The sequence below is a fragment of the Leucopleurus acutus genome (genome assembly GCF_964270905.1).
Source record: "Leucopleurus acutus genome assembly, chromosome: 8".
Classification (NCBI taxonomy): Eukaryota; Metazoa; Chordata; class Mammalia; order Artiodactyla; family Delphinidae; genus Leucopleurus; species Leucopleurus acutus.
The window spans coordinates 68,645,960-68,663,433 of NC_139151.1; the positions used below are offsets into that span (position 1 = coordinate 68,645,960).

The 17,474-nt window shown below is 35.9% G+C and overlaps 1 protein-coding gene across 2 annotated transcripts in view; it reads left to right on the top strand.

Annotated features, from left to right (window-relative positions):
* PDE3B (phosphodiesterase 3B) overlaps positions 1-17,474 on the top strand; it is a 179,667-nt gene that overhangs the window by 110,464 nt on the left and 51,729 nt on the right. The window contains exons 3-5 of one of the 2 annotated variants that reach the window (XM_082845240.1): positions 7,803-7,835; positions 10,875-11,017; positions 17,124-17,230. In XM_082845240.1, coding sequence (XP_082701366.1) covers positions 7,803-7,835; positions 10,875-11,017; positions 17,124-17,230 — 283 coding nt within the window. Of the gene's footprint in view, positions 1-7,802; positions 8,052-10,874; positions 11,018-17,123; positions 17,231-17,474 lie in introns of both variants that reach the window. The other variant, XM_082845239.1, reaches the window with a different exon arrangement.

Here is a 17,474-nt window from a genome sequence, read left to right on the forward strand (position 1 = left end):
ACACCAAAAGCCCCCTGTGCTCCCCACCTAGTCATCAACTTCTCCCAAGCATCCTTTCAAACCTGATTTCTGTCATCACAACTTAGTTTTTCTTGTCTTTTTCTGAATTGTATATAAATGGAATCACTCATATGTATTTTCTGTCTTGCTTCTTTCAAAATTTATCTGTGAGATTAATTCATGTTATTATACGTAGTAGTAATTCATCCATTCTCATTCTATTTAGTGTTTCATTGAATGAATATACAGTTAATTCATCCATTCTATAGCAGATTGACATTTGTTTTATTTTTCAGTTTTTTGTCTATTGCAAGTTATGCTGCTGAAACATTCTTGATGTCTTTTGTTGGATATATACATTAGAGTGCATTGCTGGGTCATAGGGTATACATGTGTATGTTCAGTTTTAGTAGGAGGCACCAGATAATTTTCCAAAGACGTTGTATCACTTTTACCCAACCATCAGCAGTATATGGATGTTTCAGTTGCTCTACATCCTTGTCAACACTTGGTAGTGTCTGTTTTAAATCATTCTGGTAGCTGTTGAAGGATATCCATTGTGGTTTTAGTATTTGTATTTCATTGATGGCTCATCAAGCTGAGAATCTTTTTATGTTCATTTGCTACTCAGATATCCTGTGGTAAAGATCTTTTCCCCATGTTTTCCACTGATTATCTACTTTTTACTTAGTGATCAGTAGGAGTTCTTTATGTATTTTGGACATGAATATATATATTCATAAAAAAAAAAAACCTTCTCCCTGTCTGTGGTTTATCATGGTGTCTTATTAAAAGTACTCCATCAATCACTTCCTTTTATGCCAACTTATCAATCATTTCCTTTTTGTCTAGTGATTTTTTGGTGTGTGTCCTATTTAAGAACACTTTGTCTACCTCCTGGGTTGTGTCTATCCTCTGGGTTGTGTCTACCCTCTTCTGTTACCTCCTAGCAGTTTTATTGTTTTACTTCTCATCTTTAGATCTGTAATGCATCTAGAATTGATTTTTCTGTATGGTGTGATTTATAGATCAAGACATTTTTTTCCCATATGGTTATCCAATTGACCCAGTTCCAGTTGTTGAACAAAATACACATTCTTTCTTCTTTGCACTGTATTATAACCTTTGGCATATAGCAAGTGACCATATGTAGATTTGTTTCAGGACTTTCTCTTCTGGTCTGTTTGTCAATTTGTCTCTCCTGAAACACTGATACCACACTCATTACTTTAATTACTGTAACTTTATAATAAGTCTTGACATCTGATAGTAAGTTCTCCAGCATTGTTCTTCTTCAAAGTTATCTTGACTATTCTTTAATAAACTTGAAAATTTCCACACACACAAAAAATACTGCTAGGATTTTGATTGAGACTATATTGACTCTATAAATCAGTATGAGGATAATTTACATCTCATAATACTGAGGCTTTCAATCCATGAAAATGGTATATTCCTTCACTGATCTGTATCATCTTTACCTTAATAATGTTTTTAGTGTAGGGGTCATGCATATTTTGTTAGATTTATTCCTAGATATTTAATTTTTTAAATTGCAAAACATATTGTAAAAGGTATCAATTTTTAGAAGTTCCATGTTTTTAATAGTTTGTGCTGCCTCATAGAAGTTCAGTTGATTTTTATATATTGATTCTTGTATCCAGTGTCCTTGCTAAATTTACTTATTAATTCTAATATCTTGTCTGAGGATTTTTTTTTTTTTTTTTTTTTTGCGGTACGCGGGCCTCTCACTGTTGTGGCCTCTCCTGTTGCAGAGTACGGGCTCCGGACGCGCAGGTGCAGCGGCCATGGCTCATGGGCCCAGCCTCTCTGCCGCATGTGGGATTTTCCCGGACCGGGGTATGAACCCGTGTCCCTTGCATCGGCAGGCGGACTCTCAACCACTGCGCCACCAGGGAAGCCCTGAGGATTCTTTTAGAGTCTTTAGGGATATAATAACGTCATCAATGAATAAGGACAGGTTTATTAATTTATTTCCAATCCTTTGCCATTTTTCTTGCATAACTGTATGGTTTAGGATCTTTAATGCAGTGTTGAATAGAATTGTTACTAGTAGGCAGCCTTGTCCTGTTCATGAACTCAGGGAGAAAATATTCAGTATGTTCACCACTAATGTTTTCTATAGATACCCTTTATCAGATTAAGAAAGTTCTATTCTAATCCCATTTTACTAAAAACTTTTTTCTTTTAAGTCATAAATGGGTGTAGAATTTTATCAGATGCTTTTTCTGCACCTATTGAGATGATCCCTGGATTTTCCCCCATTTATTCTATTGATGTGGTAAATTATATTGTTTTATTTTTGTGCCTGTGTTGAACCATCCCTGGAATCCCAGAATAAAGCAAATTTGATCAAGAAGTATTTTCTTTTTAAAAATATGTATCAGGGACTTCCCTGATGGTGCAGTGGTTAAGAATCCGCCTGCCAATGCAGGGGACACGGGTTCGATCCCTGGTCCGGGAAGATCCCACATGCCGTGGAGCAACTAAGCCCGAGCACCACACCTACTGAGCCTGCACTCTAGAGCCCACATGCCGCAACTACTGGAGCCTGCGTGCTCTAGGGCCCGTGCTCCGCAACAAGAGAAGCCACCACAATGAGAAGCCCGTGCTCCGCAACGAAGAGTAGCCCCTGCTCGCCACAACTAAAGAAAGCCTGTGCACAGCAACGAAGACCCAACTCAGCCAAAAAATATATATATATATACACACACGCACACACACACACACACACATATATCACTGGATTTTATTTATTAATATTTTGAATCTATGTCTACGTGAGAGAATTGGCCTATTATTCTTGTTTTTCATCATGTTTTTGGCATGTTTTTGGTATAAAGGTTATACTGGCCTCATAAAATAAGGTGGAAATTACCTTTTTTTCTATTATCTAGAGGAGTCTGGTAAGATGGGTTTCATTTCTTCCTTTGGAAGAATACTCTGGTGATGCTATCTCAGTTTGGAGCTTTTCTTATGGGCAAGTTTTACATTATTAAGTTTCTTTAATAGTTTTAGGACTATTCAGGTTTTCTGTCTCTTCTTATAACAGTTTGGTTAGTGGTGTTTTTCTCGGAACTCCTTTTGTTTGGTTTTCTCCAGCATTGAGACTGCTGAAAACGATATTTTACTTTCAAAATAGAAATCTTTTTGAGGATTTCTGCTTGGTTTCTCCATCTCTTGGCCACTGTTTACAGATTGGCAAATATCTTCAGGGGAAAAGCAGCTCTGAATTCAAGCTTGCATCTTTGTTCTTCCCTTCTCTCTGGGATCTTGCTTGGCATTTAAAGCTCTCCCTGTCTTTATAACCCTAAATTCCAGTTTTGGTCTCCCAGCATAGAGCTGTTTCCTAGCCTCTTAACTGCTCTGCTTCTCATCTTCTCTGCCCCATGTCAGCTATGAATCAGTAGCAAATTCTGTGAAAGGAAAAAGTAGCACAGAATATTGGGTTCATTTTAATCTTTTCTCTTAACTCTAGGTTCTTGTGTTTTCAAGCCCTGGCTGCTTGACTGTGTTCTGATGCCCTGAAATGGATGCTATTTCTATTTTATTTTGGCTTTTCTAGACCTATTGTTCTAGGCAGAAGAGTTGGTCTGATACAAACTAATCCCTCCCAGCTAAAAAATTAGGCAAGCCTTTTAAGACACTTTGAACCTATTTCTTCATCTATAAATTGGGAGTAATACCAGTTTCCTCAGAGGGCTGATTAAAATAATAATATGTGCCTGGTACGTAGTAGCACAGAAAAATATAAGCTGATATTATATTAATTTCAATAATAATAAATACTAAGCATCTCTGAAATTATAGTATAAGATACGAGTTAGCACATTTTTTCCTATAAAGGGCCATATAACAAATGTTTTAGCATTTGAGGGACACACAGCCACCTTCTCCTCCCCCTCCTCCACTCCCACAGTAACTGTTAAAATGTAGTATTCTTGGCTCTGTGTACAAAAACAAGAGTTTGCCAAATATAAGCCAAATGGGAAATAAGAATTTACGTTAAACTTTTAAAGTTATAGCAAATAATTTGAATATTCCATTCGATCTGACGTAAGTCAGAGGATGTCAGTCTCTTGCTCACTATGCTCCTATCTCACCAAAAATAAAAGCTGAAGTCCTAATCATGGACTTAAAAGACCCTGCACAATATGGTCCCTTCCTTTACTCTCTTTTATTTCTCTGACCTCATCTTCTGCTTTCTCTTTCATTTACTCAGCTGCTGCTACACTGGCCTTGTTATTCCTCAAACAAGCCAGGCAGGCTTCTGCCTCTGCATCTTTGCAGGCGCTAGTCTGTGTGCCTGGAATGCTCTTTTCTCACACTTTTGTCAGGTCTTAACATCATAAGTACTGCCTTCTTTTTAATACCTTCCATCACTTCTTTTTTCCTTTTCTTGCTTTATTTCTCTTTGACCGCCTCAAAATCCATGACTCTGCATTGTCCATATTCCTTAGCCTGGAATCTGATGTTATCAAATATTGGTTCCAACATGCCTCTCCAACCTTATCTTCCACTGCTCTTTAAAAAAAAAAAAAAAGTATATATATATATATATAGCCTATACTTAAAAAACTTTACGTTCCCTGTACATCACTATTTCACCACTTTTGTACCTTTATTTATGCTCTCTCCTTCTTGAAGAATGAGTTCCCCCAAATAAATTTTGTTTGTTTTTATTGTAAAAAATTCTTTTCTCCTAATCTTTCTGAGTAAAATCCTACCAAATGAACAGCTCCGCTCAAATGCCACCCTTACCATGATGTGTCTGTTAATCACTCAGATTAAAGTTATCTATATATTCTTTGAACTCTGGTACCATTTTATCTGTATTTTTATCTCACCACTTTCCATAATAATAATATTTATTGCCCTTTACCTATATATTCTATACATTGCTTTATGTGTTCTGCATGTATCATCAGATTTAATTCTCCCTGATACTCTCTGCTAAGTACCAGTATAAACTCTGGAAATAACGCAAGAGACGAACAAAGGAGAACTCTGAAAAATGCAAAGAGGAGAAATTAGGGACCCCAGTAACAGAGGAACAACATAGTGTGACAGGGTGTCTTATAACTGTCACCCAACAGCAAATGTTGGGGTATTTCAGACTCCCAGCCTAACAACAGAACATGATGCAGGTAGGCTCTTCCTTTCCTTAAAATTGAATGAGAGTCTTGCCAACAACACCAAGGTGGAATTGATCAGGAACTCCATTGACGTTAAGTGGCCAGGGAAGTATGGTTATTCCCTACTAGGCATGAGACTCCCCTTCCCCAATGAGACAGAGGGTGGCCAGGTCTCCACAACACAGGTGCCTAGCCCAGAAAGTGTTCTCGGTCCTTGTGGCTTGGAGACTCCCTTCCCCGACCTAGGGGCACCAGATAGCCCAACCTGAGGAAGCTCCTCACCAACTCTCACCCGCAGCACCAGCAGGGACCAGTGGAAACCCTAGTGGCACCAGGAGAAAATCAAGCAGACGGAAAATACCACTGTGAATGCCCTGAGAATTAAATTTTCATTAGAACTACAGCCTGAAAAAGTAGACTAGGACTTGGTGCTAAATCTAAAGAGGAAGACCACCTCCTACTATAAAAGATTTAAATAGGACCCAGAGTCTTCTAGCACAGTTACCAAAATGTTGATAAAATTTTGAAAATCACCTGTCATACCAAGAACCAGGAGAATCACAACTTAAATGAGAAAACACAGTCAATGATTAACACCAAGATGATCGGATTTGGAATTGTCTGACAAAGAATTTTAAAGCGGCCATCATAAAAACATCCTAACAAGCAATTACAAATTTTCTTGAAACAAATAAACAAAATAGAAAATCTTAGCAAAAAAAACAGAAGTTACCAAAAAAAAAAAAAGGAAGTTATAGAACTGAAAAATGCAATAATGGAAATAAAAAACTTGTAAAATGGTCTCAATACAGTGGTGATGATAGAGCATAGAATCTGTTGAGCTTGAGGATAGATCAGTAGAATTTACTCAATTTGAACAACATTGAGAAAATAAATGGAAACAAAAGGAGCCTTCAGGACCTGGTGGACAATAACAAAAGATCCAACGTTCATATCATCAGTGTCTGAGAAGGAGAGAGAGTAGGTTTGAAAAAGTATTTGAAGAAATAATGGCTGAAAACTTCCCAAATTTTGCAAAAGATGTAATTCTGCAAATTCAAGAAGCTGAGTGAATCCCAAATAGGATCAGTGCCCCCCGCCCCAAATCTACTCTGAGGTATGTCAGTTAAACATTTGAAAACTAAAAGCAAAGAAAATATTTTGAAAGCAGCCAGAGAGAAATGACACACTGCATGTAAGGGAACACCAACTCAAATGACAACAGATTTCTTATTTGGGTGAGGGAAAACAGATACTGTTATACACAATTTGTGGAGGTATTGGTTTGACCAACATATGCAAGGGTAGTTTTATAGTGATTTTGGTTTGGTTCATTTACTTTGGTTCAGTAGTTCAAGTTAGGGGAAGCTATCTGTCAGAAGTATGCTTAATATCTACAGTGACATATAGAGAGAGGTGTTTGCTTATAAAGACTAGAAATAGCTGGGCTATGGCCCAATAATGGAGAACGTTTTAAGATAAAAGCTAATACAAAATAATACTTCACAAGGGAAAAGAAAAGAATTCCACAAGGAGCAAAGACATTACTAAGCTAATTGTTGGTCTAACTTTCATAACATTTCTCAATTTCAAAATGTGTTGAGGGTAGTTAATAAACAGTGAACTCAATAAATACTTTGAATACTTACGAACACACCCAAATGTAAATTCAAGGCACAATAAAACAAACAAAAGTAACATTTAATTCACCGTTCTGATTATCAGTGTACTTATTTCTGTGGGTAATTGAGTTGAACGTAATATATATTTTCAAAAAGTAAAAATCATATCATATATATTCATCAATGAAATATTAATTTTAAAAAATGTATTTCCTATCCATTTTTAAGGGTCCAGCGTCCTGTTATTCCTTCCATATTAACTATTCAGTTCAGTGTTATCACTATCTCCTTTGAACTCTGACACCATTTTTTCTCCTTTTTATCTCATCATTTTCTATAATATGGATAATAATAGTTTTATTTATTGCATTTTAAATATATGTACCATGCATTGCTTTATGTGCTTTACATAGCTTATCAGATTTAATTCTCATATCAGCCCTTAATGAGGTAGTTGTTATCCCCATTTTACAGTGAAGAAACTGAAAAGTTCAGATGTTGAATAACTTGCTCCAAGTCATGCAGTTAGGGCTAAAGTCTAGATTTCCAACTCAGATGTCTTTGCAACAAAGCCTTGTCACCATGCTAGACTGCCTCTTAAGTGAGGAGTAAATAAAAGAAATGCTGTATATGTTTGAAAGAAATTTTGACATAGAGGAAAGAGAAGCATTAATAAATTAATAAAATGCCCAAACTATAGATTCTGAAAGAAACACAAATTTGGTTCCATACTAGTTATAAGGAAGTCATTAACGAATACCGTTAAATATGAGATACACTAATGAAAAATGTAGAAAAAAATTAAAGTTCACAATATCTGTTATATCAGCATCAAAAATTTTAAAGTTAGAATCGTACCACTTGATACATCATTTATGCCAAATCCAAATAAATGAAAATTAATATTTAATAGGATTCAAGTACTTAGTTATTGTTAGAGTTAAGTTTTTCTTAAATGTTAAATTTTCTGTGTAACACATATATAATTTTATGGGTTTTTTTTTTTTTTTTTTTTCTTTTCTAGAATTCTGGAGGTGGAAGTGGAGTTGATCTTTCGGTGCTAAATGAGGCTCGTAATATGGTGTCAGATCTTCTGGTTGACCCAACCCTTCCCCCGCAAGTCATTTCTTCCCTCCGGAGTATCAGTAGCTTGATGGGTGCTTTCTCTGGCTCCTGTAGGCCAAAGATTAATCCTCTCACACCATTTCCTGGATTTTATCACTGCTCTGAAATAGAGGACCCAGCCGACAAAGGAGATAGAAAACTTCACAAGGTCAAAATACAGTAATCAGCCAGCCCTGTTTATCACGTTTAATAATGTTTTTGAATTAAAACTGCTCCTTTAAATCTTGCATAAAATAGAATTTCTTTTTAAAGGGCCAGCTTCTTTTCCAGTACATTGAGTTGCTTGGGCCTTCAGAGGTAGTCATAATCTCAAATAATTCTAAGCAAGTATTCAGTTTTTATTCTAAATAATATTGCTGTAATTAGCAGTTATAACTTCATTGGTAGCAACTATTTTTTATTATTGTTATTGTTTTTAAGAAGTAGAGAACAACAGGCAAATTTAATTTCAGGCTGTACAGCAAACTAGTATTCAAATTGTGTCATTATTCTATTTTATTGTTTAGAAACCAGAAATTGTTTTTAAACGAAGAAAAATGATCATTATAATATTCATTTTATGACATTACACAGCATTATTTTAAACTGATTTTCACATTTTTTGGAACTGTGTCTCCTTACCTCCCGCCTACCCACTGGAGATTACTATAGCCCAATAGGCATTGACATTTCCATCAGTAGATATGGGATTAATTTTTCTTTAAATATCACTGATTCAAAATAGGATTTCCTTTAGAAAATAATAAATACTGTTCTAAATAGGTATACATTATGTCTGTTCAGGTTGCTTTTAATTCTTTTATTTGACTATCAATACCTTTACCAGTAGTAAAGATCATAAAACTTTAAAAATAGAAATATTTTAGAGATTATTTTAACTACTTTATTCTACTAGCTAAAGAAACTAAGAGAAGATGAAATTCAAACCAGTTAATTTTGTTCATTGTAATAGTGATCTAGAGCTTAGAAAAAGTTAAATATAGTTTTTGGAGAGACTTTGATCATCAGTTAATTCTGTTGATTCTCAGCATTATGGTATAGAAGTGCTGAAAAATTAAGCAAGCCCGATTAGGGCAAATTTTTGATAATTATTGTTCACAAATCTGGATCATAGGTAGTTATGTGATGCTTTTATTTTTAAAGTGTATCGAGTAGCACCTGCATTACACAAAACCCAATGGGAATTAAGTTATATGGCATTTTTTTTTTTAGCACTCTACCTATGAGAAAGGTTAATCACAAGCAACAAAAAGGGATAGCAATAAATTCATCAATAAAATAACTAATATATTCTTGAGTTAGTTTTCATTTGCTATGTTGTTCTTCCTTTGTATTTTCCATTGACATCTGATGTTTAGAATAGTAATTTTAAAAAATAATAATTCTTAAAAATCTTAGTGATAAAAATCACACTGAGGGAATTCCCTGGTGGCCTTGTGGTTAGGATTTTGGGCTTTTACTGCTGTGGGTTCAGTCCCTGGTCGGGGAACTGAGATCCCACAAGCCGCATGACGAGGCCAAAAAAAAAAAAAAAAAAAAAAAAAAAAATCACACTGATATCAGTATTATGTTTGTTACTACGTTTACTATGTAGAAAAGTGTACTGTACATTTTAGAAACATTTAAACTATAATATTAATTAAATAGGATGCCTAATTCCTCATTTCCTGAACATTCTAGGTAATAAGGCTTATTTTGAGTACTAGAATTTACTGATAGGAATAAGTCATATAAGAACCAGGAAGTAACCCTTATTTCTTTTCTTTGTGTTCTTTAAAATTTCTTATTTGAACTTCTTATCTAATTTATCTCTGCTTTGGAAAAGAATATAAAAAGCCTGATGTTACTTCAGAAAAGAGCAAGAGCATTTATGAAAAAATAATTAGTAAGGAAAAGGGAGTTAGAACAGATAATTTAATGTAAATGTCTTATACGTGTATTAAGAACTAAGAAAGATTGTATGGACCTAAATTATAGTCAGAAAGGATGTTACATAAACAACTTTTTCAATGTAAATATAACTAACATTGAACCTTTAAAAAATCAACATCCTTGAGAAAACTTAAATATAAATGGTATTTATCTCTTTGAGATGGTTTTGTGTCTGCTGATAGGGGAAATTTATAAGAAGCAGAAACTGTTTAATGTCAATTTCACTAAAACACCTATTCACAATGGTCAAAAATGGAATATTCTGGTTAACATTTGGATTAACCGAGAATATTTTCAAAAATTAGGGTAAAATATTCTTAATGTGAAAGGTGTTCTGAATTTAATTAAGTCATTAATTCAAAAGGTAGCTCAGAATTCTGCAGTTTAACCTCTATCTATGTACATTAGCATTGTACTAAAAATGTATTAGGAAATAAGGATCACTCCTGATCCTAAGCTTGCCCTCTGAAGTCTTTTTTCAGGGTAAATCTTTCATATCTACTTTTAAAATTGTCAGTTGCATATTTCTCATAAAACTGGGAATAAAATGTACAAAAGAAAAAAAATTTGGTTAAACTATAGGGAGTTCAGAAATCATTTTTTAGTTGGAGGAAGATAAATAGAAGAACAATATAGAATGTTATGTTTGGAGTAAAATTGACAGATTTTCAGAATAAAATATTTTGTTTCTCCTATACATGCTAAAAAATGTATGGTTGATCCTTAAATGACATGGGTTTGAACTGTGTGGGTCCACTCAGACCCGTATCTTTTTCAATAGTAAATACTACAGTTCTACACCATCTGCAGTTGGTTGGATCCGCGGATGCGGAATCCGGATATGGAGGAAGCCTGCATAGGGAAGGCCCACTTGTATGTTATTTATGACACCCAGATTATTTGACTACACAGAGGATCAGTGCCCCTAACCCCCGAGTTGTTCAAGGGTCAACTGTACTTTGTATTGATATTTCCATGGACCATCTTTTACGGCATATTGAAGGATAACGATTTTAATCATTGTTAAATTATCCAACAGGGGCTAAACAGTAGGAACAGTTTATCAACCCCACAGCTGAGAAGGAGCTCGGGAACCTCAGGTCTGCCACCTATCGACCAGACTTCTCCAAGGTGGGAACGCAATAACGGCAAAAGGGCTCACCAAGAATTTGGCATTTTAAGGTAAAATCCCCAGAGCCTTTTCAAGAAACCTGAATCTAATACATCAACTTTCTTTCTGTGAGTGAAGTTTGAAATAGTTCTAAAAGCATAAAGGAACACTGGAAGTATTTTAGTATAGGATGGCTTTGTTTGTAACGTGGCCTGATAGAGAAACTGATTCTTAAAAAGAAGGTAATCTCCTTTCCCCCCAAATAGGTAAGTTGGGTACAAAGCATGCCGGAGCCTTAAGAACATGAATCAGGGAGGCAGTTTAAGGAAACAAGGATCAATTTAGGATGCAGTACTGGGAAAGCCACGGTAGAGGTGGCCATATTAGGGGCAGTCACCAGGCCCCTGCGTAGTATTCAGAGGTTGGTCAACAGTTTCTGACTTGTGAAAGGAGGAGCATCCCCAAGGTTCACCGCAGATGTCACCTCAGACGTGAGATGTAAGGTAACAGGACACTTTTAAGCCCTGTTCCTGCTGGGGAACTAAAACTACTAATATATTGTATATTCTGTTGAGTATTTACTTGGAACTAAACAGTGCTAATCCTACAAAGGAGAGGTGTCAGTAACTGCAACCAAGTGAGTGAGGCTGGGAGATTACAGGAGCTGAGATCTTCTGAATGTATATATATCCACTTACTCTGATAACAAAGGATTCAATACTTTGCCTTTTAAAGGCCAGGAAAGATATTGATATCTTGTGTGAGTTATAAGCTTCTATTTAGTCAATTATCTAACCATGTTAATAAAATTGGAACCAGTGTAAATTTCCTGTTAAACCACTTTGTTAGGACTGAGCATGTGTTGTGTTGATACTTTAACTTGACCTGTGTAGTTACACATTTGAAACAGTAGGTGGCAGTGTTGGACCAGAGCTATTTATCTGTTAAACTTTATATGAACATTTTATATATGAAATATGGTCAGATCATTGTAATTTTCCAGATGCTTGTGTGGTTTATTAATTTGAATCTTATACAGTACATTCAAGTAGATGAACTCCATTTTTATGAAAGAAAAATTGAGTGAAATGATTTATAAAATAGGAATGGATTCAAGTATGAAGAGAACATCACAGGAAAATGAGCTTTGGTCCAAAGCTAGCCCAGAGCCTAAACAGGATAATGGTTTTTGTTGCTGTCGTTGTTGTTGTTTTGTTAACGGAAGCAGGATATGACGAAGTAAATGACGTTAGGAACTGAAAATATGACAGGTATTTCTTAACCCTGGGAAATATCTTGAGAATACTTTTGAGTTTAAGAAAGAATGATGAAAATGATTCTGTTTTTTCATTTTTCCATCACATTGATATAACAGCAATGCATTTAAGATAAAAGAAACGTTTGATGCACTGAGTTAAGGTTATTTTTATACTCCTGCCTCACACGATTGATAATAAAATAGAAACATGGTCCAAGGAAAACTAATCTTTATACGAACATATCTCAGAGCTAAAGGTAAGTATAGGCAGATTCCATATATTTACTTAACACTCATTAAAACAAAATCATATGCCTCATAAAAGATTTAGAACTTTGAAGAATACAGTAATTGGCCATATTAGGAAACATCTACTTTAAAGAGATGAGGCTAGAAGTAATCTTTCTAGTGTGCAGAAGCTGGAGCTTCTCAGTAATAAATTTCTAAGTATACTTTGAACGTAAGGTAAAGGGGAATATATGAAGCATTTACAACCACTCTTCCTTTTGAAATTCAAGTCTCTAGATCAGTGCCGTCCAATAGAAATTTCTGTGATGACTGGAATTTTTTATAGCTGTACATGCAGTTTGGTAGTCCCCAGCTACGTGTGGCTATTGAGAGCTTGAAATGTGTCTAGTATGACTAAGGAACTTAATTTAAATTTGATTTGATTTTAATTAATTAAAATACAAAGAGCCATATGCAACTATCATATAGACATAAATGGCAGGCATATTAGACATCATAGCTATAGATCATTAATGTATGGTGACACTTTGTTTGGGAACATTTACGCTTTAGTAGCACAAAACAAATAGGCTTGTAACTCTGTAATCATGAGGCATTCATTTTGAATTTATTAGAGTACTCCAGAATGGAGATCACATTTCCTAGTTTTGATACGAATGTAGCTCTGGATTCTGATCATAGCTTCTCTGACTATGATTTTAAATCACCCTATGATTTCAGCATGATTTAAATATTGAACCTCTTGCTCCCTGAAACTATGTCTGAAACCAAATTTCTCATCCCTCCAGCTGCTTTTCCCTCTGTTACTATTATTCTGTCCTCATTTCCTGGCACAGTGCTGCAGTCCTCTAGTTTTGTGGTTGCTTACAAAATTGATTTACCTAGAAAACTTGGTGTTATCTATACATCCTGTTACCTTACTCTATAGATAACAGTTGTCAAGTCTATCTCTAAACCTCTTTTCCTCTCTATTCCTTTTTTTCCTTTATCACTTTGCCTACACTATTTCATGCTTTCATTATTCCTTACGTGGGCTATTGAATTATCCTTCCATTTCTAATATCCTTCACTACCCAATCCATCTTCTACCCTTCCACCAGAAATCTTCCGGAAACAAAACTTTGATTATACAGTTTTTACTAATCATTAAGTTTTTGGACATTTATCAACACCCATAGAATACTGCCCAAATTCCTAGCCTGAGATTTAAAATTCTGTTACTCCCTCATGACAAAGTTGCACCCTTACTTGGAAAAATTAAGCAAACAGAGATGAGCAGTCTTGCAAAGAATAAGAGTAGAAAAATGATTTGGAAAGCTCTCTACGTGAAAGTAACAGGCATGTAACTTGTGTTAGACTCTTCCTTGAAGTTTTCTCATAATTTTGTTTTTAGTTTCAGTCCCTTTGAAAATTAAGCTGAATTATATTTTTCAGCTGCCTCATTTGTGTAAAGCGTAATATAGGACTTAAGTTTGGTTTTCTTTATGCTTTGCCTGGAGAAAAAAAAGTGAAGTATTATAAACCTTATGTTAGGTATGATGAGAGGACTCCAAAGGAGGAAAACCACAAGGAAGAAGAATTAGTCCTACTTGAACAGCCACTGTATTACCTACTCTTAAGAGTTTACCACTGCTGAGGCTTCCCTGGTGGTGCAGTGGTTGAGAATCCTCCTGCCGATGCAGGGGACACGGGTTTGAGCCCTGGTCTGGGAACATCCCACATGCCGTGGAGCAACTAAGCCCGTGCACCACAACTACTGAGCCTGCACTCTAGGGCCTGCATGCCACAACTACTGAGCCCGCATGCCACAACTACTGAAGCCCACGCGCCTAGAGCCCGTGCTTTGCAACAAGAGAAACCACTGCAATGAGAAGCCCATGCACCGCAATGAAGAGTGGCCCCTAGAGAGAGCCTGCATGCAGCCATAAATAAATTAATTTTTTAAAAAAAGAGTTTACCACTGTTCATCTCTTAGAGGACTTGAGATTTTAATTAATTAAGAAGGCCATTACTTTATAACACCAAAATACCTCTCCGGTATCACCTTTATTTATCTGAAAATCCAGTCAAGCTTAACTGTTTGATATTCCCTCTGTTTGTGCACAGTTGTGCCCCTTTTTCGTTATTCCCTCTACCTAGAAGAGACCCTCTGACCCCTATTTCTGTATGTCCTTAAAGATTGAGCTCAGATGCCACAGTTTAACAATAACACGCTGACATCCCCCTCCCTTGTTCTCCAAGGAAAGGTAATCTGTTTCGCCTCTGAATCTCTTTAACACCTTTTCTTTGCTCTTTTATGGCAATTTTCCTTTTCTACCTTGCATTAGTCATTACAACTCTTCTGAGACCTGCTTGACTACTGTAAAGAGTTTGGGATTACATTAAAATGGGTCTTTGAAGATAAACAGCTGCTTAACAAGTATCCTGCAGGGGTATGGTGTCCATATGACAGTTGATACTGCCTTCTGCTTAAGTTTCAGACCTAGGATGAAGTTTTACTGGTCAGGAAATTCCAGGAAGAGTTGAAGAATGCTTTTCTGGGTTAGCTGACAATTGAATTACCCAAGTACAGTGTTAGTACCTAGGGTTAAAAGAATGGCTAAACTGCTATGCATGGAATGCCTGCTGGGACCCAGACCCTCCCTGTGGACAAACAATGTATTCAGAACTCACAGCTCATTTCCTTTGAACAGACTTTCCCCGGGAAATGTAGGCAAATTGCATACCAAAACTCTGAGGGCCATCAACTATAGGTACCCCTACACTAAAGAGGCTTGCCTTTAACCTATTCTGATTCATCGTTCATAGCCGTAAGTGCTCTGTAATTAAATCTAATAACTTGTTGCCTGGCAATAGTATGTCTTCTAAATAATGTACTTGGGAACCAGCTTCTCAATTATGTGTCTCATAATTTATTAGAGATTTATACCAATGCCTGGAACCTATTTGAACTGCAGAGATTCAAGAGGGCTAATGGTGTCATCCCACTCAGTTTTTAAGATAATGGCTCTGCAAATCTGGATGTTGGAGCCAGAAAGTTTTACAGCTACCTAAAAAAAAATAATAAATGAGGTGATACAAAACTTGTCAAGGTAATTTGCATTGATTGTCTTGGAAATCAACTCTTAACATATGACTTAACTCTGTGACCATAACATTTGACATCTCTTGTAATGCTTGTGCACTTGGATTTGAAGACCGATTCCGAAGTCTGACTTTAATCACCTTCCTACCAACTATTAATAATCACTGGGACTCCTAGCCTATCTTGCCCTCTGCTTTCTTCAGTATCTTTTTTTAACATCTTTATTGGAGTATAATTGCTTTACAATGGTGTGTTAGTTCCTGCTTTATAGCAAAGTGAATCAGTTATACACTCTTCAGTATTTTTTATGTAATCTCATTGCAGTATATATTTATCTGGTTATAGGCAGGGAATTAATGATTCTGGAACTGAGCTGAAAACCTGTCATTTGACCTCTTAATTCTAAACAGCTGTTTCAATGATTAGGCGCCCCCCCCCCCCCCCCCCCTGGATTAAGGGAGAAGACTATGGAGCAGTGCTTCGGGTCTCTTCTCTGAAGGAGAAAACCCTGTCTTTGTTTTGAATATTAATCAGGAAGTAGATGTTGGTCGAGTACACAGATTGTTCTATTTGAATATTGCCCTGGGTGGCATTGTCACTCTTCTTTCCCCATCTCTCCCACTCTGTATGTAGGCAATGAATATTCAAATACAAAGAATGTTTGAGCATTGGTAGGGAGATGAGTTTATTGAGTGGTATTATTTACATATTGCCTCTTTTTGTAACATTGCCAACAAACTATTATTACTATTGAGCAAAAAATGTTATAGAATCTAAAGGCTAGATGTTATCTTAGAAGTCCTTTATTCTAAATCTCTAATTTTACAGGTGGAAAAACACAAAGATAGCATCAGATATATCTGATGCTGAAAAATAGATTTTCCTTGAGTAAGAATACAGGCTAGTGAGTAAGAATACAGGCTAGTGACTAAGAAAGGAAGTGCTATATGTATGGCATTGGGCCAAAAGCTTTAAAATATATAATCTTAAAATGCCTTTTATGTATCAGTTGGTATACTGTGACTGCTCAACTATATGTAATTTCTTCATAAGAACCCTAAAACCTGTAATAAACATTTCAGTTCCAGGATATGATTGTGTCAGTGGGTAATCAATATCTGTGAAGAAGGGGAGACCTTCTTCACAGACCTTTTGAATCGGAAATCTTGGGGATGGGACTAGAAATCTGTGTAGTAAGAAGCCCTCCAGGTGATATTCATAACCTGCTTGAAGCCAGGGTTCAGCAAATGATAGCCTGTGGACCTAATGTGGCCCATACCTGTTTTTGTCAATAAAATTATATTGAAACAATACTCATTTGTTCATTATTGTTTATGGCTGTTTTTATACTGCAGTTGGCAGAGTTGAGTAATTGCAGAGACCTTATGGCCCGCAAAGCTCAAAGTATTCACTACGTGGTTCTTTACAGTAAAAGTCTGCTGGCTCCTGCTTTACTCCTCAGGCACTAGATAGATGTCTAAACTGAATGTATAAGCAGGTATTTGCTAATTGAATTGAAGACCATAAGGAAAAAAGGAATTTCTCATGTTTTTAAAAATCTTAACCTATTATCTTTCCCTTTTAGTCAAGGATGCTATCTAAATGGACCTTTTAGTTCAAATCCACTGACAATCCCGAAGCAAAGGTCATCTTCTGTATCGTTAACTCACCATATAGGTCTAAGAAGAGCTGGTAAGAAACCATTTTTGTGACTTAAATATGGGAGGCCTCAAAGTATATGGTAGTGCAAACCTTGTCATTACTTATTTATAGCTAATTTTGAATACCATTTCATGTGTTATAGGTTAACATAACTAAGCAGTTTGGGTTGGCTATTAAGAGTTTGCTCATTCATTTATTAATTTTTGAACAAGTACTATGTATCAGGCACTTCGTTAGGCACTAGTAATTCAGGGATAAAATATAGAACTATTTA